The sequence below is a fragment of the Carassius gibelio genome, chromosome B24 (genome assembly GCF_023724105.1).
Source record: "Carassius gibelio isolate Cgi1373 ecotype wild population from Czech Republic chromosome B24, carGib1.2-hapl.c, whole genome shotgun sequence".
NCBI lineage: Eukaryota > Metazoa > Chordata > Actinopteri > Cypriniformes > Cyprinidae > Carassius > Carassius gibelio.
The window spans coordinates 1,422,976-1,449,095 of NC_068419.1; the positions used below are offsets into that span (position 1 = coordinate 1,422,976).

The following is a 26,120-nucleotide window of genomic DNA, read 5'->3' on the forward strand; positions in this document are numbered from 1 at the left end:
GTGTAGTTAATATTCATGAGCCGAGGCTTCGCCTTAGTAGAATTGGAAAATTGTTTTCCCTGCTGGCTGCGCTTCGCTCTCCGAAGCCATTTTGGACTCAGTTCAGTTCCGTGCATGTCAGAATCGAACCCTGTTCATCCATTCTCGCTCTTGCACGGGAAAATCTTCACACACGAACGGGATTTGAGAAGAAATCGCCGGTTATTCCGCACCGGAAGGCGTTTCTGTTGGAATAGGCGCTTTTCCTGATGGATTTGCGCATGTGTTAAAGTTTGATTAAAGCCCGATCGGTGGGTGGACATCAGGCCGACGGTCGCTCGGGCTCGTGCATGTGTGTTTGTGTGTGTGCACATGTGTGTGTGCGTTTCCCCGATCGTTTTAAATGTGTGCAAAGCAGAAAACACTGAAAAGGAGAAAAACCGGGGTGCTTTTGTGTCACTAGAGGAATATGTTCGCTTCCTGGCTGACTTTTACACTTCTTCTGGGAACTTTCAGTGCAGGTAAGCGCTCTTTTATTCCTTAGACAAGACCTGGATAAGATTTGTTTCATGTTTTCAGACTATTTTTGTCTTCTACAAGCAATGATTCACTACGCTTTTTATTGTTTGTATTAAAAAAATCATGTTTGTTTGTTTTTGGTGAATAATTATGAATGCATTTGAAATATCTGTTTTGTAGATGCGAATGATTAAAACTCGATCAGTGCTCGCGCTCATTCATAACTATAACAAGGACAGCCAACCTTCAATCCAAGGATTTTAAATTTTCACAGTTGCATTTATATTTCAAGCCATGCATGATTATATCTGTGTTTAAATGATTTGTGCATCTGTATTATACAGTGTGCACTTATAAAGTGATGTGTGCATTGTCTTTTAGGATGTATTCCTCCAAGCAGCACACATGCATAGATGTAGATCAGTCTTCTGCATGCAGTACTGTGTGTTTGCTGTGGCTTTGTTGTGTTGGAGGGGTTTGGGGGAGGGGTGGATCTATACAGCTCAATATCATGCTGGATAACATTTAATATCACTGTGCACTTTAATAAATAACCTCCGAGCAAATATTAATCACAGTGGCAGAGATATGGAGAGAGTGTTTCTGTTTCAGGACCGAGTTCCCAGTGTTTTAGCATCAGGGATGGCCATGTTGGGTTGGATAATTATGATTTTATGTATCCCTCATGATGCATTCAACACCTGTAAACTATATTCTCATTCAGGGTCCATTTGGACCCGGATAATTATTTATTTTTAAATTTTTTCCCCCAACTTAAACCATTGTATCTGATTATGAACTTAACATTCATGAGTCAATGTGGGAAAAGTTAAAGTTATGAATGTACACATGCAATTTTTGCATTTAGCCATTTTTTTATTAATAAAATATTGAAATTCTTAGAAATTTTAATTGACACATGAATCGCATAAAAAAAAAAAACTAATGCACAATATATCTATATTTCAATATTGAAGAGAATTTTTATTTGAATTTTTTTTAGATTATATATATTTTTTAAATTGACAATGTTAACACCATTGGAATTAATGGAATTGAACTTAAACTTTTTAAACAAAATACATACATTTTACTTGCATAAATTTTCATTTTCAACTGAAGAATGTTGTAGGTTACAAATACATATTCAACAAAAATCAGTCCCAAAAGCGTGAGATTTTGGGTAAAGTTGGATATATTTTACGATAGTGGTTTATTGTTGCACAGATAGTTTCACAAGTATTTTTGGCTCCAAAATGGTTCAAATTTTTCCTAAATGGGTACACATTTTAATTTATTTAGAAGGTTATTTTTAGGGTCTTAAAACATTTGCAAAGTTTTCTCCACTTTGAAAAAAAAAATGATGCATTTTTAAAATGTATTTTTGTGTGTCTCTTCTGGGTCAAAAGTGTAACGAGGGATGTATATGTCTTTATGTTCAGCGGTCTCGAGGAGTGTGTGAAGGCTCTGTTTTGTGAATATAATGACTCTTTGAGTTCCCATCAAGCCTCTTTTGGTTAACCAGGTTCATATGAAGGACAGGGATGTTTTTCCTCCAAAACCTCAAGGACTTTGGTTTAGGCATCATAGTGTTTGTTTGCCACGGTGAAAAGTGGTTGGAAATCTAGTTTGAAAGCAGCTTCAGGCATGACTGAAGAAAGTTGGTGTTCTTCTGAAGGTTGAGTGTGTTGGATATATATAGTTATATATAATATAAGATCTGATCTGAGTGCTGTAAGGAAATTATCTTATGAGATCCAAAACCACCAGACGTTTTTCAGAGTTTCAGTATTTACTAAGATGTTGCGTTTTGAGTTAACGTTGTGTAAAATTCAATCAATTCATGTTGTGATTAAATTTAAGAAATCCTGCATTGTATAAAATAGTTTTGTCAATGAAAAACGTATTGTTTGACCACTAGATAGTATTTGTGAAGTTAGCATAGAAGAGTATGCTGTAGAGATTTTGTTCTGTTTAATTAACTAATTAAAAATAGCATTGTGTGATTTATAGGATGATTTTCATTATCTGTTTAAATATATTTATACATTTTATTATCGTTTTTTGGAAAACTTAGTCATGAAAATAGTCACAATGGAAAACAAACTGAATATCCCTTCATTTTCTTAATGCAAAATATAAATACTAGTTTCAATTTGTGTCCCTGAGAAAATTAATGCACATAAACATTGGAGATTAAAGAAAATGTTGTTTAATTGTTATGTAAATAGTCACAATGCGGAAAAAAGCCCCAAATTTCCCTTATGCAAAGTATTTCTCCTGAATTCAAGGTAAAACGTGTCATGACACATTAAATTTTTTTATTTTTTGCATTACATTCATAAGAATTTGGGGAAAACCGTTCAGTCGTCACAATGCAAACGAATTGAAGGTGAATGTGCTTCTGTCCCTGAATGCTTTAGGTTTGTAAAGCCTGATGTTTTGGCCGTGGTGTGTGTGTTGTGTAATAGTCTTCTCGGAGAGCATTCCAAGATTCCCAGCGGAGCGCACGACGGTGCCGTAAAAAGAAAAGCAGGGCGGTGTGGCGATTAAACAGCCTTCTATTGGTGGAAACAAATTACCCTGATGCTCTGTTTGCTGCTCGTATCTGATGTGTTTGAACGCTGGGGTGTGAGTCTGCTTTCCTTGCACATCTGTGTGTGTGTGTGTGTGTGTGTGTGTGTGTGTGTGTGTGGACGGGGGGAGGGTGGACTGGAATTCCTCTCTGGACTGAAATGGCCACTGTATAGGCGAGTAGTCCATCAGCGCTGTAGAGCGGATCATCCAGAGGGAAATACAGCCGCGGTTTGGATGCTAGCTGTGCTGCATGGGTGTAGAACTGGACGTGTGTGTGTGTGTGTGTGTGTGTGAGAGAGAGAGAGAGAGAGAGAGAGAGAGAGAGAGAGAGAGAGAGTGTGTGTGTGTGTGTGGGGTGGGGGGTCTGTGAGAAATGGGGGATGGGTCGCTTGAAGCAAGAACTGGGATTTAAAGCAACAGTACGTGTTTTTCTTGTGTGTTTACTCTGCATTTAGTGATGTTTAAACCTCCAGCTCATGGGGCACTATAAATCTCTTAATTTTCCCAAGTTCTTTTTTTTTTCTTCTCCAGTTTTCTGGACCCTGTTTTAACGGTAAAATGAAATTTTAATAAAACTGCATGTCTAATTCATTGAAATCCTGAAACCGTTTAACAGCAATTAATTAAAAGCGGAGTAAAAATGACACGTTAAAGTCATATGAAAGTTTTATTGTTTTTATTTTTACCAAGTTATCTGTTTTCTGTTTTAATTTCTATGTAGTCCATTTGAATGGTTTAATTAAATTTTAATGATTAAAAAGAATTGTTTACATTTAGTGATTTAGCAGGTTCTTTTATCCAAAGATTAATAATTAATTTAATTATAATTTATTATAGACCTAATATAATTATTTTTTTCTGGTAATTAATTAATTGTTTGGCAGGCATATTAACTGGTAAATAGATTTACATGCATTGTATTTTTTTATTTATTATATATTTCTGAAAAAGGAGCTTTGGTAGAATTTTCACACATCATTTCACAAATCATTATTAAATTACAAAGAATAAGAAATCAAGATTTTCTGTTGTTAAACTGTAATTTGAGAAGCGCCTAGTAAGTTTTACTTGAATTACACAGAAATGGAAATTAACATTTCAATTTAACATCTTGGAGTAGAAAGACTGAAGTAATATTTTCTTGTAAAATGTAGGCTACTCTAATAATCTGTAAGTCATAACAGTGCATTATTTGGCGCCTTTATAATCATTTTTAATGTAAACATGCATGTTATTCTGTCAGTAATCACCGTAATGTTTAAGCTGAGCTTCTCACGAATCTGCATCCAGAAACATGATTGTCTCTTGAACGCTTTATTGTTTTGACAGCCAGTCATCCAGTTCTTGTTAAGGGTTTGTGAGTTACCAGCATGAATTGCAGTGTGAATAAACTGTGCCATTGCATATCTGTCTGTTAATGTATTTATGGTCTATTTTTACTATTGTTTTGTCATTTTTATGTTAGTTATTTTAGGGTTTTGATGCTAAGAACTAATCTTTTTAGGTTTGTTGAATCGCTGGAATCACTGCCAGAACTTTTGTTAAACTGCATTGAATTTGTAGCATTTCTCAAAAATTCCATGCATAATTTTTACAGAGTTGAATAAAATTAAAGGATTGCATTTAAACAATGCATGCATTCTCAAATTTACTTTTGTTAATCATCATCAGGTCATCAGGCAGTGGTAGTGATTTTAAAAAAGGCCAAATATTGATTGGTCAATCAAGATTAAGATTTTCAATGGAATGCAATTTTTCCAATCAGGAGAGAATTAAATTAAAAATCACATTGGAAATTAGCAGTTATTGAAAATTAGTTTTCATTGCAAATGTTGTGTGCGGTATAAAGACCTGTTACAACACAACTTGTGATGAAACAGACATGCATGTTGAGAACAGTCTTTGGCTTTCCGGATTTTTACCCATAATTCACGACAAAGTCATTTTGGGCCATGTTTCAATGATACAGGAGATCAGTACCAACAATAACAAGGAGATTTATTAAAAGCTTCTTTTTCACTTCAAAAATTATATTGAACAGCAGTTTGAGACATCTACGAAAACTTGTAACTTGGATTTGAAAAAGATTTCAAGCAAATCTCATCCTGTGACTAGTTTAAACAACAGAATTGGGATATTTTTTTCTGTAGGACTTTATCTTTTTAAATTGGAATTTAAAACTAAGTGTTATGAGTTTTGTAAAACTAGTTTTGGCATTAATAGAAATTAATGCTTGACTTGTGCCAGCGGTTTGCAGTGAATGATCTATCTGCTTCATGTTTTCTTTTATTTAGGGATTTATTTTATTTTGCAAAAAGAAAAGCTAGCTTGCTGTATTTCAGTCCTTTTTTATATTTATTTTGGGTGTCTAGGGTTATATATTTATATGCAACTTTAAGCATAAGAGGGCAAATTTGTTGTTTTACTCTGGAATTTTATTTAGTTTTTTGAGCGTTACACATTTAAGTTACTGTCACAAATTTGGTAGCAGTAGTAAACCACTTTGGCAGATATTTATTAGCAATTTACTGCTTTTTTAGTAAGTTCGTGTTTTTTATGTGCTTTCTTCAGCACTATAATTAGTTTAGTTTTTATTTTATTTAGCTACTCTTTGAAATAAAGCAAGGCAATCTTGTTGTATTTCATATATTGTGTATATTTATAAGTATGTGCATGAAGTTCATATGAATGTGATCTTTAAAGATGATCAACCTTCATTATGGGCTGGAGAGCCTGGGTTTAGTTTAGCTCAAATATTCCAGGAAATTGCTGGTTTGTGTATGTTTACAGTGCAGCAGACCTGTGTTATAGTAAAAGCAATTCCCATTCCCAAGTACTAAGCTCAGACAGTTGAAACACTGAATTTGCATGCATTTTAGCATTGATTGTTGGGTACCAATGCATTGGTCAAATTAGCCAAAATATTGAATGAATAAACCTGCAATACACCTTGAGCACGTGTGCAAATATGTGCATTTGAACTCTGCAGCACTTTCTGCTGAATATCATGTAGATCTATGTATTCGTTAAAGGTTTGTCACATGCTGTGAGAAAAAGTTCATTATAAGTTTATGCGAGTTCAGACATTAGCATGCTTTAATGGCCTTGAATCACATTTCAGACCCACACATGCATTACTTTCTTTTTTTTTCTGCATTGATTCTTAAGGAAAATATGAATAATATTAAATACATTTTAAGAAAAACATCTGTAGAAATATTTCTGCAGGTGCATTATCTGTTAAGTTTATGAATATCCTTAAACCCTAAATCCCACGGTGCATAATTCAGTACGCTAGTATCCACATTTTTCTTTATTTTTTAGTCTATTTACCTGGAGAGAAGGACTGCATATTTAAATGCACTCACGCATAGATGCATATCATTATTTTTAAGGAAATTTAATGCTTTTATTCATCAAGGATGCATTAAATTGATCAAAAGTGACATTTCTAATGTTTCAAAAGATTTGTTTCAAATAAATGCTGTTCTTTTTAATTTTCTGTTCATCAGGAATCTTGAAAAATAAATGCATCACAGTTTCCACAAAAATATTGTGCAGCATAAGTGTTTTCAACATTGATAATAATCAGAAATGTTTCTCGAGCAGTAAATCATCATATTATCATGATTTCTGAAGATCACGTGACACTGAAGACTGGAGGAATGATGCTGGAAATACAGATTTGATCAGAAATTATTTTTTTTACAGATGTTCACAATGGAAACAGCTATTTAAAGTTGCAATAATATTTCACAGTTTTCCTGTATTTTTATCAAATACAAGTATCCTTGGTGTGCAAGAGACTTCTTTAAAAAAATTTTAATAAATCTTTCCAACTCTAAACTTATAAACAGTAATGTATCTGTTAAAAGTTAACTTATAATACTCTAGTAGTTAAACTGACTGAAATCAGCTCTATTGCACAGTGATCGATGGATTTGGCTCAGAAGCGAAGAAAATGAAAGGTGTAAATCAATAAAAATTCAATCAGAAAGTTTAAAGTCAGTTGTTTTATTTATTGCATGTAGTTTTTTCATGGCGAGTGTTGGCGTTTCGAGGTATTTTCAGGTTTTATTCTGTCATTGAGCTGACGGCTGAATGTATGCCTTGTTGTGACCAACTATGTTTGTTGCAGAAGTTTGTTTCTGGCCCCTAGAGAAAAGCCCAGAAATAGGGGGCTCGTACGGGATGGGCTCCATTCAGCAGACAATTGATGGCTCATGCTCTGTGCTGCTGAGAATCAGCAAGCTCTTTGGGCGTGTTTTTGTGTCCGTCTGTGTATTTATGTCCCTTTCTGTCTGTGTTTGTGTCGGCGGGGCCCCGTCTGCTGGAGCCGTCCCGGCCCTACAGTGTGTGTGTGTGTGTGTGTGTGTGTGTGTGTGTGAACACATTACGTTGTGTTTGGATCTCTGTGATCACTCAAAGCTGTTGGTGTTTCCACCTGAGAGAGCAGATCCTTGAGCAGACGTCTCTTCTTCGGTGTGAGGAGTCATTATTTGGGGCTCCGGCTCCGGGGTTTTTGAGATGGAGATGGGGCAGATGCTTCCTCTGCGCTCCAGATGGAGGAATGTGTGGATAATCCTGACTCCCAGGCTCCTCTCATGACCTCTCCGTCTCCATCTTGACGTCCAGCTGTCACCAGACATCCATCAGCGGCCCTCAGCTGTTCACTTCTGCCTCCAGCGTCCACGAAAAAGAGTAAAAATATCTCACGCTGGAAGAGCTTGCTGAACACACACTAATATCTAGAGATCGGAAATAGAAGGGGTTAAGATTTTGGTTAAGATTCTTCTGAATTATTTTCCCTGTTTCGCTAATGATTGTTTCAGTATTTCTGAAGAAGCACCTGCTAAGAATCAATACAAAGAACACATTTTCAATATTTTGTTGTTTAAAAAAAAAAAAAAAAAAAAATATATATATATATTTTAGTAATAATTTAAAAGATTGAAGATTTTAACTCACATTTTTGTTTGAAACATTTTTTTTACATTTTAAAGTAACAATTTACAAGATTTGTAAAGTTTTTTAAAAACATGTTTTTAATGCTTATAAACATTTTATAAACATTTTTAGTATAGCTCATACTTTGATCATCATTTAGACAAATTTTTTTTTAAATATTTTTCGTTTTTAATCTTTTTTCATATTTTATATTTATTATGTTTAGTTTTTAAGTAAAAAAAAATACAATTAGGTTGTACATTTTTGTTTTTATGAACAATTTACAAAAAGGTTGTACATTTTTATGCTTTGAAACATGTTTAAAAAAATTAACAATTTAACAATTTTTGTTTTAAAATATTTAAAACATTTTAGTAAGTAAATCTTTTTCTTTTTTTAAAGTAACCATCCGCAAGTTAAACACATTTTAAAAAACATTTGTTTCTAAACATTTTAAAACATTTGTTATTTCATGTTAACTAATGCATTGATTAATACTTTTGAAGCATTCAGTTTCATTTTAATTTGGTTAATGTTGCATTTTTTACTTTAAAAATGTTGTGCATTCATAACGATAAACAATTATACATTTAACCAAGATGAATAATTCAAATAATAAATTTTTAGTTGCAGAAGTTTGCTAGTTCTATCTCTGTTTTTACTTTTTTAGTTGACTTCAGTACAGTCATGCAGTCGAGTGAAATGCGTTGTTTGGGTCTCTTTGGTTGGAGGTCGTATCCCGAAGCATCGCTCAAGTCAACAGAATAATTAGTCTGGAGTGGGGTTTGCAGTCATTGTTGTGGTGACTCTGTGTGAGAAAAGGCTGAGAGGACTGAGACGGTGTGTGACGTGGATCTCGGGGTGAAGGAGGCCACGCTTTTGTCATGTAAAACCCAGCGGTGACCACCTGCCGAGCGGAGGCCCGTCAATGACCACCAGTGCGTGGGAAAGTCTTTCTCCAAGCCTCCAGAGACAAGCCGCCATTTATTTATTTTAGCGTGACAAAATTCGATATTTTGCCTGAACTTGATGTCATTGTTAGTCAGAGGTTTAGATTGCCTCAGAAGAATTAATGAAAGTCAGGCTTAATGTGCGTTTAGACTTGACTTGCATCACAACAAAGAGTTTAATTAACGTTCCTGGTCTTATTATGAATGATTCATTAGTGTGTCTTTCAAAAAAAAAAAAAAAAAAGGCTTTCACAATATAATTATGCATTGAATATTACCATTATGATCAACGTAATTCTATTGAAAATTTTGTAGTACGTTTTTAAACATTTGTTTTAAATTAATATTATATTTAGTTATACTTTTAAGTAACGCTTTACAAGATTACACATTTTTATGCTTTACATTTTTTTTGTGACTTTTGTAAAATGCGGAAACGTACAATTCCTTTTAATTGTTGTAGTACGTTTAAAGTATTTTCTTAAAGTTTCTTAACGTTTGGAGATTTTTCGTATGCATATGTCAGATATCGTCCAGATTCATATTGAGTATCATCAGAATTTGGATTGTGTTTGTTTTATCCATTGCTTGGTTATCATCGACAAAAATCGTATTTTCAGAATCAGTTTGTTTTAAACATTTGTAAATGCGCAAACATACAATTCCTTTGAGAATTTTTGTCGTGTTTAAAGCGTTTTCTTGACGTTTCGTAACATCTGAAGATTTTTCGTATGTATATGTCAGATATCGTCCAGATTCATATTGAGTATCATCAGAATTTGGATTGTGTTTGTTTTATCCATTGCTTGGTTATCATCGACAAAAATCGTATTTTCAGAATCAGTTTGTTTTAAACATTTGTAAATGCGCAAACATACAATTCCTTTGAGAATATTTGTCGTGTTTAAAGCGTTTTCTTGACGTTTCGTAACATCTGAAGATTTTTCGTATGTATATGTCAGATATCGTCCAGATTAATTTTGAGTATCATCAGAATTTGGATTGTGTTTGTTTTATCCATTGCTTAGTTATCATCAACAAACATCGTATTTTTTAGAATCAGTTGCGTATTTAAAATCAATCGGCAATCTAGAAATTTCTGTAGCATTTCGTGTGTTACACTTGAGATGGAAAAAGTGGATATTGCATTTTTTTTTCCAAAATTTGGCTATTTAGGGGCCATCGCCCAGCCCTGCCTACCTTTTTATTAAAGGGACAGTTCACCAATAAACTAACGTTTTACTAGTTAAAATGATTCCTGTTCTCCTTATTACAATGACTACATTTTGTTACATTTGACGTAACTCTAAATCACTCTAAAACACAAGCCTTATGCATTTATTTTGAGGCCCAGAAATGAGTTTGTTCTGTTTTGTTGGTTGGTATAGTAGTTAATCTGGCTTCTATCCTGCTGAAGTTCTCCGTCGGCTGATGTTTGGACTCATGCAGCTGCATGTACATCACAGAACGCCTGACCTACTTACACACTCCCTCACAAATCCTCCGTCTGGGCTCGTCTCTAAACCCTGATCATGCTTGTGTTTAAAGGGAAGAAAGTTGTGTTTCATTCTCTTCCTCGTGAACTTTCTCCAGGTTTGTTTTTAGTGTGAACTGGCCTGATTATGATGATTATTGTTCCTTGCGGTTGAGTAGTGGTTGGGTTTCTCGCCAGCGGCTATAAATAGATTCAGAGCGTCACCAAAAGAGAAACCTGTGTGTTTCCAAATGGATGCCTTTTGGAGTAAAGAGCGTTTGGAGATGGTTTTATGAAGGTGTTTTAGCTTGTCGTCTTCCATCATAACCTTCATTCATTCAGATTTTCAATTGCGGGTTCTTCAGAACATTTTCATGAAATACAATTCCTACATGTTATGCATTTAGCATTTTTGTGGGTTAGCAAATTATTATCATTTTATTTCTAAAAAATAAACTAAAATTGTATTTAAAATGAAATATTAAGTATAACAAAATTCACTTAAAATTATAAAAAAAAAATCGTTTAATTTTAAAATTGTATTTATATATTTATATATATAAATGAATGTGTATTATTTATACACATTCATTTATGAAGTTTAATGACATTTTTTAAATGTATTATTCAATAATATTAAGTAATAATACTTATTAAGTTTTAATAATAATATTAACGCAATGTCTAATTAATTGAATTCAGAAAATAATGGAAATGCCATTTATTTTCTTTACAATAATAGAGGCCCTACGAATTATATATGTATAATTGTTTTATTAAATTATTTTTAAGAAATTCTGTTTTGTATATTTTATATTTTCTGTAATCAAATGAAGGCACAAAATATTTATAATTTATCTTAAAAAAAACACTATGAAAATTCATTAAATTTGTTTTTCTTTTTTGGCAAACAAAGTTCTGCACGAAAAAACTATTAATAAAAAATTAATCATCCTTTTAAAAAAACACCAGTTTATTATTTTTACTTAATTTAGTGATATATTATATATATATATATATATTTGTCAATTTCTGCGTTTTCCACATCATGTAAATCGTGGATCTCTTCGCTAAGGGTTTGTGTTGTTTACATCCGTTTTTCCTCGTAATATCACTGTGTCATGAATAGTCTGTGTCAGAAGGTGAAGGGAACTCCGGAGAGTGTGATGTGAATCAGATGGGATCTTTGTGAACGTGTTAATGGAGTCATTCAGTGTTGCTCTCTGTGATCCGTCTGGAAACCACAAAGACAGACGCTGCTCATTAACTTCTGTGTGGCTCTGATGAATGAAGATATTGTTTAACGGTGAGGGACTGAGGTTATTAAGGCTCTCGTTGTGTGTTTGTTTGTTTGTGTGACTGTAACCGATCTATTCAGGATTATTTTCCTGCTGATATAACATTTGATCATGAATGCTGTAAATGAGATTATTTTAGTCTACTTTGTGATTTAGGTTTTCCCTTTTGGCTAATCAGTTCATAACTATTTCAATGATACACATTGAATATAATTAGCATTTACGATAAAAAAATTTTTTTTTGCGTAATTAAAAAAAAACTGCGCTACATATTAGGGGTGCTCCGATCACGATCGGCCGATCGTTAATGCGCATCTCGTCAGTAAAGCCGGTTTTCTAATCAGCAGTTACTTCCATCAGGTGCGTGATTTCACATAGAGCAGCTGTTACTACACAGAGCCGTTGTTAACTGAGAAGATGTGTCAAAAAACGCTGAAAATTAACGTGATTTGCGCATCTTCTATATTAACAACGGCTCTGTGTATTAACAGCTACTCTATGTGAAATCACGCACCTGATGGAATTAACCGCTGATTAGAAAACCGGCTTTACTGACGAGATGCGCATAACGATCGGCCGATCGTGATCGGAGCACCCCTACTACATATGTTAAACTAATTGATATGTAAAACTCATGCAATCAAGTCATTAAAAACCTTAAAATTATGATTATGTTTTTATAGCTATTATCGTGAATTGGCGATCTCACAAGCTGGCGATTATAACGATTATCTCTTCTGGTAAAATATCACGCTGTAAACATCATTAACAGTTTGTCAGTGATTGCAAATGGTCATGGTATAAGCGAGATAATGCATGGTTAGCTGTGCATTAATCGATTTTGAAGTGCATTAAAATCGTTTAGTGCATAGCTAGCAATGCGTTATCGGTTACATATGTTCTGATTTAATTTTGAAGCTATGATTGACTGCAATGATTGATATTGAAAATCAACTTCTTTTTTCTAACTTAAAATGTTGTAGGAATTTTGACACTTTTTGTTTCAGTGTTGCAATTTCCAAAGAACTCTCAGCGGGAATGAAAAATGATACTTTAATGCGTAACTTCTCTCCGTTCACCGCTCCCTGAACTCTATAATGGAGTTGTTCTGTTCAGAATACACAGCGGTTCATGACTGCGAGACGCTCATTTATGGATCCGACTGCTGCCAGGCGTTTATTTTCAGCACTGCCTGGGAGTTTATCTTTCAGAAATAAGAGAGAAATCTGCTGTGTGTTGGTTTCATCCTCCTGTTGTTGAAAACACATTCAATGCAGTTCAGTTTTCTAAAACGAGAACTTTTAACGAAGACACCTTTACAGTGCTGTCTAGGTAGGAAACTCACTAATATTTGGAATAGAGACAAATATTGTTTTTTTTTTTTTGCATCTATTTTTTTTTAATAAAGCACTTCTTGTGTATTTTTATAACATTTGTTTGCAAGCAAAATAATTAGTCACACGCTGAAGATGAAATTCGACGGTTCTTGAGTGAAATGTTTTTTTGAGGATTAAAGGATTAAAGTCCTCATAGAAATGACCTGAGACATCAGAGAAACGGTGAATAATTTTATCTTCATTAAAGCTCATCAGCCTCTTTTGGAAACCAAACACGTATTTGACTACAATCTGCATCTGTCCGTAAAATAATTTATTCTGATATGTAATTCTGATGAAGTGATTAAAGATTCAGATGGAGATGATGAGGTTTTAGAAGATAAGCTTTTTTAGTTACTTGCATGTTAATTAAGACATTTTAAAGTGAACCTCAAACTGAATGTCTTCATGTAGCCTTTTATACTGATAAAAAGCACCAATATTTCCTTGGTTTTATTTATAACTTTAAAGGAAACTGTTTGTTTAGAAATTGCTGGTCGGTTTTAAAAATAATTACAAAGAAAATGCATGTAACACATTGATTTAAATGAAAAAATTTAAAGTAGAAAAAATTAAATGGTACTACCCTAAAAATTTTTTTTTTTACTGTTATTTATTTGTTATACGTTGTAGAAACAGTTGTCAGAATTTGCTAGTTAATTGTACAAATAATTACACATTGAATTAATCATAAAAAAAAGAGAAAAAAATAGATTTTTTTTTTTTTGTAAAAAATTAACCCAATAAACCCCATATTTACAGTGCAGACGCAAGATTTACTCCATTGCTGGTAAATTATAAAAATAGAAACTTTTCTTGTAAAACACTTTAGTTATCGGTTTGATATGCAACTTAAGAAACCAAGAGAAGAAATTGTCTGTTCATCTGAAAGCAGTAAACTCTGAGTATTTAACAGCTGGAGATCTATTTTATCTGCTGCTAAACCCAGTTTGATTGCAATAAGCAAAGTTTTCCCAACTCTGCGATTTAGTTCAAGTGTTTATTGTTAGTTTTTCTTCTGAAGTGATGCGTGTTCTCCGTCAGTAGGCGAGCGTCTGAAGATGAGACTAACTAACACTGATGGGTTTATCAGGTTCATCTGCACAGCCGTGTGCGTGTTCATCTCCTACACGTCTGGAGACGTCCATGTGAATGTTATGTATAGCCCAGACTGAGACTTTTAACTGAAGTTCACATTGTGCTGAAATTATTACTCATCACGCCATAAAACGCTCAATGCACAGTGTCACTGTAAAAATCAATGACAGATTCTTTGAGAGATTTTTTTTTTTTTTTTTTTTATGGTTGGAAAGCTCTTCTGCTCACAGAGGCTTCATTTATTTGAGCAAACAAATTGTAAAAAATTGGAAATCGGTCACTTCTAAACACCTTAAATCACGCTTGATAAATACAAATAATAATATCTTTCAGAAAACTCCAAATTTTTAAATTGTAAAAGTTTTAAGTCAACTCGTAGTCATCCAAATAATGGTTTATTAGGTTATTCTTAACAAGAAAATACAATTTCAGTCTTTCTACTTCAAAACTTTGTAAATTTCTTGCCGTTTCTTTTTAATTAGTTATAAAATATACCATTAATTTCTGAGAAAAAATTGTTTCTACGATTTCCCAAGTCTCTGTTTATTGGGTTGCTTTTTAGAAAAAAAAAAAATTGGTGCAAAATCCAGTTTTAATGAAATAATGTCATTTTCAGTTGACAGAAGTGTCATTATTCAGATCAGTAACTGTGTAAATGTTGATCAGTTGTGATCTGCGGTGTGTGTTTGGTCAGATGTTTTCTGTGGTTTGGTTCTCTCCGGCTGCACAGAAGCCCTCAGTCGCTTCCTTTTCTTCTCCGTGGTTTCCTCGTCTGGTTTTAATTACGCTCTGGTCAGGAATGTGGAGGTTGTTTTTGAGATCCTTGTTCTGCTGTAAACCACAGACCTGCCGTCTGTCAGCACTCTTTACATGAGAGCGAATGCATGTTTGTGGGCAGAGAATCAGCGTTCGTGTCATTTAAACAACCTTTTTTTTTTTTAAGTCCATCACAAAAAAAAAACAGAACACTAAAAAATCAAGCAACAAGGAATTTCATTTGAACACTTATATATTCATAGTGAAGTGTCATTTAAGCACATTACCTGCGTTCAGCTAAGTAGAAAATATTCAAATCTAATAAAACAAACCAATAAAACATTGAATTCATCTGGAGACATTGATGCTAGTTGCTAAAGGTCAGAGCAGTTCTGTGGACATAATTATTAAGTCAATTTCTTGATTTAAATTTAAAAAAAAAAAACAATAGTAGATTTCATTTAAACTCCAGCCGTTTAACACTAATATTGGGCATAAACGAACACGTTAAATATTAATTTTTTAAAACAGGTAAGTTCATAATTTAAATGAACTGCTGCATCAGTCATGACGAGACCGACGCACCGCCACAGAAACAACAACGAGATGCACTCTAACATAACAGTGACTCATTAAACTTAGTAAGGGCTCGTTTAAAATATTGCACACACATAGGCGGTTCAGATTACTTGTTAAAGTGCAATAAAATACTTTATATCTGCAGTCGAAGTATGTCTGTTTGTGGATGGAGACTTTGTAACCGTCAAAACTATGTATTTGGCATGCATCGCATTATAGTGCGGTGTGCATGAAAAGAATCACAAGGCGGCAGAGCGAACTTATCATCCATAGTGTTTTTTTTTTATCTCTTTCATTTCATGAATTTAACGAGTTATCAGAGTCAAAGCGGACGACTTCAGCGACCTCAAGCTCTAATTCTCCTGCGCTCTTTCGCGGTGTGTGTGTGTGTGTGTATGTGTGTGTGTGTGTGTGTGTCTGAAATGCGGTGCTAAAGTGAAATAGCTGGGCAGTTTGATAGCCGATTATAATAAGCCGCCAAATAAAAATAATAGTTATTATTATAATAATCTAATACATTAATAGGAAAATTAGCCTAATATCGTCTTGATTATCGACATAGAAATCTGCTTATGTCGATATCTCTGACTATCGTCGATACACGATACTATCGTCTAGCGGCACAACCCTACTTGAGCGTGAAACTCCAAAACTCTGAGAGATATGATATGAGAGCGATTGAAAGTTCTACTTTCAAATAAACCGGTTCGAGTGGAAAACAAATATTCTCCGTTTGTAATCTGTATGAAACATGCTTACAGCTTATATATATATATATATATATATATATATATAAATATCGTTGGTGTTTTTAATTGTATTTTTAATCAGTCAATAAATTTTATAGGCCAGGAACATGAATTAAGATGCTTATTTAGCATAGTTTTCTCATGTAACCTCATCTGTAAATGTTCATAATCCAGAGCAAAAGCAGCAGAAGCTGCACTAAGATGATATAGCCGTCATAATAACCTGCGTGTGAGACTCGTGTTGTACTACACGCTTGCTTTTGTGCGACGGTCGTTAGCGTAACGCTCCCATGGCACTGAGTGAATGCCGCTGAGCGCTGTAATGCGAGGATGCGATGCATGTTCGGCTGAAAAGGGCTTTTTGTCTGCGGGGACGAGGAAAGGCGCTACTTCCACATTTGCCGTTGCCTAGCAACCGCGATGCACAGATTGGCGGGAACATCTGTCGCGAACGCTGCTGCCAAATCTGTGCTGTATCGTAAACACTCGTCCGCTGATCTGAGATCTGCTGACCCTGGGCGCAGCTGAAGGACGACTCGTCCTTGTGCTCCGTTATCACTTACAGATATGCAAACCCAGGGCTTTTTCTGTTTTCAGCCATCAGCTCCGAGCCTCGTTTATTATTTTCTGTCCTGCTGATCCTGAAAATCTGTGACTTAAACAAAGAGAGAGAGTGAAGGAGCCTCCTCTGATTTACTACAGACCGAGTGAATCCTGGAGAAAATAGAGCTCCACTATATCACTGATCTTCTACTTTAAACAGAGCAATGTGTGCTGCAAATGTTTTATGATAAATAGATTGTGGTGTTCCTCATTTGCATGAGTAAATATGCATGCAATGCAAACTCGGATAAAATAATAAAAATAAAATAAAGCCTGTTGCAAGATGAATCTTTTAAAACATTTAAAATAAGTCAGTCGATAAAATGCAACATACCTTTTATTATATATTGTTACTATCAATACTTTTATTACTACATTACATTAGCTCATCCCACATTTTAGTACTGTTAGTTGAAAAAATATATAATATAAAACTGTATTATATTAGATTATATTAATTAGTTTAAACATTTTTATATGGAAAATGTATAATTAAATATTATTTGTGTGTGTTTGTAAAATCAATTAATTTATTATTTCTTATTATTTTATTTTGATTTAACTTGCATTTTAGTACTATAATAGTTAGTCAATTAATTGTAAGTTTCTAATGAAAATTACTTTTAAAATTACTGCAAAATTAATTTTTCTTTTTCAATTTTATTAGATAAAATTATTTTATCAATATTTTTTTTTTGTCTGACTTCTCCAGATAAGTCTCGAAATAGACTTTATTTTCTTTATTTAAAGTTTGCATTGCATTAACATTTATTTATATGATTTTATCCAAATATAATTAATTATTCACTTAAACTATGTTTTATATTAATAATAATAATAATAATAATAATAATAATAATAATAATAATAATGTTCAGGGCCAAATAAGAATATTAGAATGATTTCTGAAGGATCATGTGACTGGATTAATGTTGCTAAAAATTCAGCTTTGAAATTACAGAAATAAATTCAGTTTTAAAATATATTAAAATAAAAAGCAGCTATTTAAATGGTAAAAATATTTCACAATATTACTGCTTTGGTTGTGTTTCGGATCAAATGAACGCAGGCTTGATGAGCAAAAGAGCTAATTCTGTCCAACTCTCTAAATCTCATGAATCTATGTCTGTCTTGAACATGAGCTGATTCTCATGGATCAGGGTCAAAGGTGAAGTTTGGGATGTCATTCAAACACTCAAATCATATTTGGCTTGTTGCTCAAAACATCAGTCTGTTTGTTTGAGTGAACCGACCAATGACGTGAGTCTGGGGGCGGAGCTATCTGCTGTACTGACCAATGAGATGGCACTGTGATTTAACGCATTAATAATTCATGAACACAATTGTTTTAGTTTTTAATTTTCAGTTTTTTAAGATTTTTGTTTTTAATGTTATTAAGTGGAGAATTATTGAGAAATAATGTTATCAATATTGTAGAATAGATAACATGATTGCATATTGTTATTGTTTATATAATTATGCTGATGATGATTACTGTTGTTGTTAATACTTTATTGAAATGTATCTATAACAAAACAATTATAAATTGTAATATATTTTTAATGATAGTAATGTAATACGGTTTCATTAAGTGAAAAAATTATTGAGAAACCGCAAATGCTATCAACATTCAAAGTTATAAATATTGTAGGAATTATATTTGATTTGTTTATATAATGATCATTATTAAAATAATACTTTAATTTATTTATAATAAAAACCATTATATGAATAAATTGTTAATATTTTTAAGAATAATAATAATGGTTTCGTTAAGTGGAGAAAATTATTGAAAAACAGCAAATGTTATCAATATGCAAGTCTATCAAAATTGTGTAATGTTTTATATTGTGTAATGCATATATAATTAATACTTTTTAATATTTAATAACATATATATAAGAATTTTAATGTTATATATTCAATAATATATATATATATATATATATATATATATATATATATATATATATATATATATATATATATTTTCAATGTTAGAGATAATTGTTTAATATTTATTCATTTGTATATATTCAATAATAGTAGTTGTAGTAGTATTTACATAACATATTGTTGTTTATAATACAATAATTATATTGCATTTAACTTATAATACTAATACGAATGATTATTGTTGTTGTTTTTGTCGTCCATTGAGAGTAACTCTCTGACCTGATTGTGATTGTAAGTGTTTGTGGTTTATCTGCTCAGGCCCCAGTCATGCCGAGGTGGAGACGCACGAGTGTTTGTACTTCAACATTAACTGGGAGGTGGAGAAGACGAACCGCAGCGGCGTGGAGCGCTGTGAGGGAGAGAAGGACAAGCGCTCGCACTGCTACGCCTCGTGGAGGAACAGCTCGGGCAGCATCGAGCTCGTCAAGAAGGGATGCTGGCTAGACGACTTCAACTGCTACGACAGGTCAGTGCTAACACGCTAACGCTAACAAACACACCTTAATACAGGAGACCCAAACCACAGAAACAAAAGATTACCTAAAGTAACATTAACATTACCTGGAATCAAATAAAAAAACTATTTTTTTTTAAGTAAGTTTAGTTTGAAATAAAAAAAATTTTAAGAACTAATTAATACATTTTTTTTTTTTTAAATAAAAAGTAATGAAAAAGCTAATAAAATGACAAAAACACAAAAAATTACTAAAACTTTCTAAAATTAAAGTTAAAACGTAATTAAAAATAATATGCAAAATATTGACCAAAATTCTGTAATAGTATATCGATAATAGTAAACTAAAATTGCATCATTGATGATAATTATTTATTTTAATATATTTAATAATTAAAATGTATAATTATATAATAGTGTATATTTTGTATGTAATTAGAATAAAAGTAGTAATAAGTTTTATATATTTTTTTAAATTAAAAGCTTACTAAAGTTAGTAGAATTAAGTGAATTTAAGTGAATTCGAGAAAAGAAACTTAAAGCAAAAAAACAAAAATAATTTTCGAAAACTGAAAAGTGTAAAGAAATATGTTAAAACTAAATTCTAAGTTGAAAAATATTTGTATATCAGCGATAGTTAAATAACACTGCATCAATAATAATGTAAAAAAATTTATAAATGAATTAAAATTTTAATAGTTAATTTAAGTACTCAAATTAAATTGAAAAAAAAAAATGGTGGTACTAAAATAACACTGTATCTTTATATTTTCTCTTATAGAAAACTTAGAGGCTCTTAATTCAGAGTAGGCCTGCATGATGAAATTAATTAAATATCGCAACATTCATATCGCAAGGGCGTGCGATATCTGTATCATCTTAATAATAGGCTACTTAAGTCAAAACGCTGCAAAAGGTCAACGTTATATCTAAACGCATAAAGCAGAGATTTGACTGACGTTAAAAAGAGATGGATATTTTTAAATAAAATTTAAATAAATTTTACACGCTTTAAGAAATATCGTATCATATATCGAATATCGCATTTTAAGCAAGGTAACGTATTTAGCATTTTTCGTCAATATTGCACAGCCCTCATTTAAAAAGACGTCTTAAAAAGTTCCTCTTTTAACATAACGCTTGTGTAACTTCTCCAACTTGAGCAAAGTTCAGATTCATATCGCTTGCCTAAAAATCTCCATAACCCAAGTTTATTTTAAAGTGTTTTTAAGAGTACTCTCCAGCTGAAGCAGCTCTCATCATCATTTCAGACGATTTTTGAGACGAGAAATAATGAAAAATGATGACAGCCCTGGGTCACATATGTGCATTTCTATACGTCTATAGTTCTGGAGTTAGTAAGCGGAGCTGAATGCGTTCTGACCTTGAGCTGTGTGGGATTGAGTTTTATACAGATAGATGATATTAGATTCCGGCCCATGATGCATTGCAGCGAAGCGTCTGCGTGTCATTGGGTTCAGACGTAGCTTTGCAGCGTCTTACATCAGATAACAAAGCGACTCGGCTCTTTCTAAGAAGGGACGTCTTTGATGGTTTGATGTTTGTGGAATGAATCTCGCATCTTCAGACTCGTTATTTAATGTTTGAGTTCATTCACTGCTGACCTACTTACAGCGAAGCCGAGCGGAAACCAGATCGCTCGTGATATCGAGGACGCTTTATAGAGTTAAAGGTACACTGACATCAATTCGGTTGATTGCATTTAAACCAGACGAGTCATTTTGGACATTCATTTGATTTCAGATGTGTTATGCAACTCCAATAAAACATGGTAGTCTTGTTGCTTTTCACAAAGTTTTTCACTAAATTGTTTTATTTTTTATTTTTACTCTATTTTTTTTATTACCTTTAACACTATTTTATTGCTATTTTCCCTTTTGCATTTCATTATCTTTTACTCTAGTTTTATTTAGTTTTTCATTCATTTCAGATATTTTTAAAACTATTCTATTTTGTTTCTGCTTTTTGTGAATTTTAGATATTTTTTTTATTCTATTTTTGTTTTGCTTCTCATAATTTTTTTATTTTACTTTTTAAACTTATTTTGCTTTTCAGTAATTAAAGATATTTTACTTTAAAAAAAGAATTCTATTTTGTTCTGCTTTTCAGTAATTTTATTTTTAAATTGTATCCTATATTTGTTTTGCTTATTAACTTTCATATATTATACTTTTTAAACTTTTATTTGTTCTGCTTTTCAGTAATTTTAGATATTTTATTTGTAAAAAAAAAAAAAAAATTCTATTTTGGTTCTGCTTTTCAGTAATTTTATGTATTCCAGGTTTTTTACCCATTCACAAGACACAATTATTTATTTTTGTTTAACTACATTTCATACATTGTAGTAATTAAAAAAAAATATTTTAAATTAGCAATAAAATATAAATAAAAAAATAAATGTTAATTTATTAAAAACAAACAGATGCATAAAGAATGAGATATATTGTGAATAATCTTATATACACCACCAGTCAGAAAGTTTTGAACCGTAAGATTTTTTTTTAAGCAAATAAAAGTATTAATTTCTATATTTTTTTATATAATAAAAAGCTGACTCCAAGCTTTTGAATGGTAGGATGTTACAAAAGAATTTTAAGAATGTTAATTCTGATCTTGGGATCTTTCTATTCATCAAAGACTTATTAAATAAACAATTAAGAAATAAATAATATTAACCAACAAATAAGAAAATAAACATTTATATATTTTATTAATAAGTGAATAAATAGTTTAATTTGTATTTATTTTATGTAATGTATATTATTTTAACATAACTTGTATAATAATGCAAATAACTATTTATTATTTGCTTGCTTGTTAATTTAATTTACTTGTTTATTTTATATTTATATATTTTATTCATTTGTCAATATATATTGTGACATTAATTTATTATTTAACTTATTTTAATAAAAATAATTCATTTCAGTAGCCATCATTGTTGAAATAAAATATTTATTTATTCGATTTTTGTTAATATTGTTTGTTTACTTATTTTATATTTATATTATTTATATATTTTATTTATAAGTCAATACACTATTTGAATTAAAATGAATTTGTATTAATTTGTATGTGTAATGTGTGTGTGTGTGTGTGTGTGTGGTTCTCAGACAGGAGTGTGTGGCCACCGAGGAGAACCCGCAGGTGTTCTTCTGCTGCTGCGAAGGAAACTTCTGCAACGAGAGGTTCACACACCTGCCTGACGTCAGCGGTCCAGGTGAGAGACCCTCAGACCAGCTCCAGAACTCTTCACAGAAACATCCATGCTGCCCTTAAAGGAAACCCTTCATATGCATTTATTTATTCATTGTTAGGTTCCTTATTTTTAAATATTTAGTTATACATTTATGCATTTTAAGATACCTTATATATATATATATATATATATTTATATATATTTTTTTTTTTTTACAGATTTTATGGTGGTATATTAATCTTTTTTTTTTTTTTTATTCATTTTTAATTTATTTCGAATTTGTTTCTATTAATTTTTTTTTAATATTTATTTGTAATTTTATTTGTTTATTTGTATGCATTTTATTTATTTCTTTTTTATCTTGTGCCATTTATGTAAATTTAGTGAATATATTTTAATTAAATTAACATTAATCAATATATTCTTTTTTTATTTGTTTTTAAGTGATTTAATATTTTATATATAATTGTGATATTTATTTCCTTTGGTATTTGTTATATATGTTTTTTTAATTAATGCATTGTATCTGTTTATATGCATAGTCTTATTTTTTTGTAATTTGAAGGTATGTATATGACTGCATCATAATGGTGTGTTTGTCTCTCTCTCTCTCTCTCTGTGTGTGTGTCTCTCTCTCTCTCTCTCTCTGTGTGTGTGTGTGTGTGTCTCTCTCTCTGTGTGTGTGTTTGTGTCTCTCTCTCTCTCTCTCTCTCTCTCTCTCTCTCTCTCTGTGTGTGTGTCTCTCTCTCTCTCTCTCTCTCTGTGTGTGTGTGTGTGTGTGTGTGTGTGTGTGTCTCAGTGATCGAGCCGCCTCCGGACGCTCCGCTGCTGCTGAATCTGCTGCTGTGTTCTCTTCTGCCCGTCACGATGCTCTCTCTGATGCTGCTGCTGGGTTTCTGGATGTACCGGCACCGCAAGCCTCCGTACGGACACGTGGACATCAACGAGGTCAGTCCGTCTCCACGCGCTTCTGATCGCTCTCTGATCTGCGGCTCCATCTACTGGAGATTTAACACTCGTTGCACCTGCTGCAGTTTTGGGTTTGAATTCGGCACAATTCAACCATTTTATGAACGAATGAGACATTTATGTGTAATTTATGTATAAACAACACACTCACAGAAACGCACACAAACACACACACAAAGAAGAGCACACACACACACACACACACACACACACACACACAAAAACAAGTGCACACAGACAGACACACACACACACACACACACACACACAAAAACAAGTGCACACACACACACAAAAACAAGTGCACACAGACACACACACACACACACACACACACAAACAAGAACACACATACACAATCTCTCTCTTTCACACACACTCACACACACACACAGAGAAACACACACACACGCACAAACACACAAATTAAAAGTTCTTAGCAGTAAATATTTAAAAATCTGGATTAAGATGCCGTGAAAATGTAACTTCCTGTAAAGGATTAATGAAGCATCAATCAATCCAAAAAGATAATTGATCGTGTCAGTTTTCTATCGATAAAAGCTGAAAACGGGTCGCACAGCCCCGACCCCGTACGAGGGTCAAAGGTCATGGCTGATGGATGTGTTTCTGCTGTGTTCAGGATCCGAGTCCGTCTCCTCCGTCTCCTCTGCTGGGTCTGAAGCCTCTTCAGCTGCTGGAGGTTAAAGCTCGAGGACGCTTCGGCTGCGTCTGGAAAGCTCAGATGATGAACGAATACGTAGCTGTGAAGATCTTCCCCATTCAGGTAGAGGATACAGACATAGTGTGTGTGTGTGTGTGTGTTAGAGGAGCGCTCTCTAAGCTGTGTGTGTGTGTGTGATCTTCAGGACAAGCTGTCGTGGCAGAACGAGCGGGACATGTTCTCCACGCCGGGCATGAAGCACGAGAACCTGCTGCGCTACATCGGAGCCGAGAGACGCGGAGCAAACCTGGAGACGGAGTTCTGGCTCATCACAGAGTTTCATGAGCGGGTGAGGGGTCAGAGGTCATCAGACTTCAGGAGAATATACGAGAAACTGAGACATGTCAAACTTTTAACTCTGTAAAGACTGGCATGAGAAATAATAGTCAGAAGACAGAAGAAGAAAAAAAAAAAAAAAATATATATATATATGTGTATGTGTATATGTATATGTGTGTGTGTATATATGCGTATGTGTGTGTGTGTGTGTGTGTGTGTATATATATATATATATATATATATATGTATATATATATATATGTATATATATATGTATATATATATATATATATATATATATATATATATATATATATGTATGACTTACATATAGCATTGGATAATTGATATATTAGATATGAAGTAGGTTAAAATTTACAAAAAATATCAGTTTTATGCTTTGTCATATTTTGCTAAAATAACTCAAACTGATGTAAAAAAAAAATTACACTTAAAAAAAATACTAACAATAATAAAAATGTAAATAAAATTAAAATTAGACAAAATGTAAAGAATAAATCTATATTTAAAATTATATATATATTTAATAATAAAATAATATATTTGATATTTTAATATATAATAAAAAATAATTATTCAATCTAATAAAAAAAATTCAGATGTAAAATGTTTTTTTTTTTAAATATTTTGTCATTTGTACTAAAATGACTAAAACCCAAATTGTAGTAAAAAATTTATAAAAACTATATAGACATTTAAAAAAAAATTATAAACTAATAAAAATTGCTAAAACTGAAATTAAATGAATACAAGTAAAAAAATGAAAAACTAAATACTAAAACTTTCACTAAAATTAAAATGAAAAAAAAAAAAAAATGTAAGAAAGAAACAAAATCTAATTTAAAATACCTACATTTATAATGGTTAAAGATAGCACTTGAGTGGAATCATTTTGCTCAAAAGTGTCTCTGTGTTTATTTAGGCTCATTATTGTTAGCATCAAAGCTCCGTGTTTGTAATATATTGAATCTGTCTGATATCAGGGTTCGCTGACGGATCATCTGAAGGGGAACGTGCTGAGCTGGATGGATCTGTGTCACATCGCGGAGACCATGGCCTGCGGTCTGGCGTATCTTCACGAGGACGTGCCTCGCTGTAAAGGAGAAGGTCCTAAACCGGCCATCGCTCACAGGTCAGTCTGACATCCCATGGTCCTTACACGGGTAACTGCAGACGGATAAATAAATGCAGGCTTCCGACTGTTTTAAAAAAAGATTCAATGGCATTATGCTTTTAGCTACGCTTCATGTAAAAGCTAATAAAGTAGTGTTTTGATCGCAACTCTGGAGGTTTAAGTAACGGCTGTGATTCTTCTGCTCCAGAAGCGCCACCTGCTGTCAGAAACTGGATTTACAGAGACTTGCATTACATTTAGCTTGTGTGCAGTTTCTGACTAAAACAGAGCGAATTTGCATGCATTTTGACCAATTGATTAAAAAACAAGTTCATGTGGATTCTACACAAAATTCGGATAAGTTATGTAGAATAATTTATGGAGCAGATAAAATGCATTAAATCAGTTATCATTTTGACTTAACCCTTTTCTTTATTTAGAGGCTGAAATGTGAGGTTTACCATTTTATGAAACCTTTTCA

The 26,120-nt window shown here is 32.6% G+C and overlaps 1 protein-coding gene across 1 annotated transcript in view; it reads left to right on the top strand.

Moving 5' to 3' along the window:
• Positions 1-82: 82 nt before the first annotated feature.
• acvr2ba (activin A receptor type 2Ba) overlaps positions 83-26,120 on the top strand; it is a 33,127-nt gene continuing 7,089 nt past the window's right edge. The window contains exons 1-7 of the mRNA XM_052596503.1: positions 83-500; positions 19,120-19,327; positions 22,450-22,556; positions 23,335-23,483; positions 24,145-24,288; positions 24,371-24,514; positions 25,509-25,657. Of these exons, the coding sequence (XP_052452463.1) occupies positions 449-500; positions 19,120-19,327; positions 22,450-22,556; positions 23,335-23,483; positions 24,145-24,288; positions 24,371-24,514; positions 25,509-25,657 (953 nt within the window). The 5' untranslated portion in view covers positions 83-448. The remainder of the gene's footprint in view (positions 501-19,119; positions 19,328-22,449; positions 22,557-23,334; positions 23,484-24,144; positions 24,289-24,370; positions 24,515-25,508; positions 25,658-26,120) is intronic.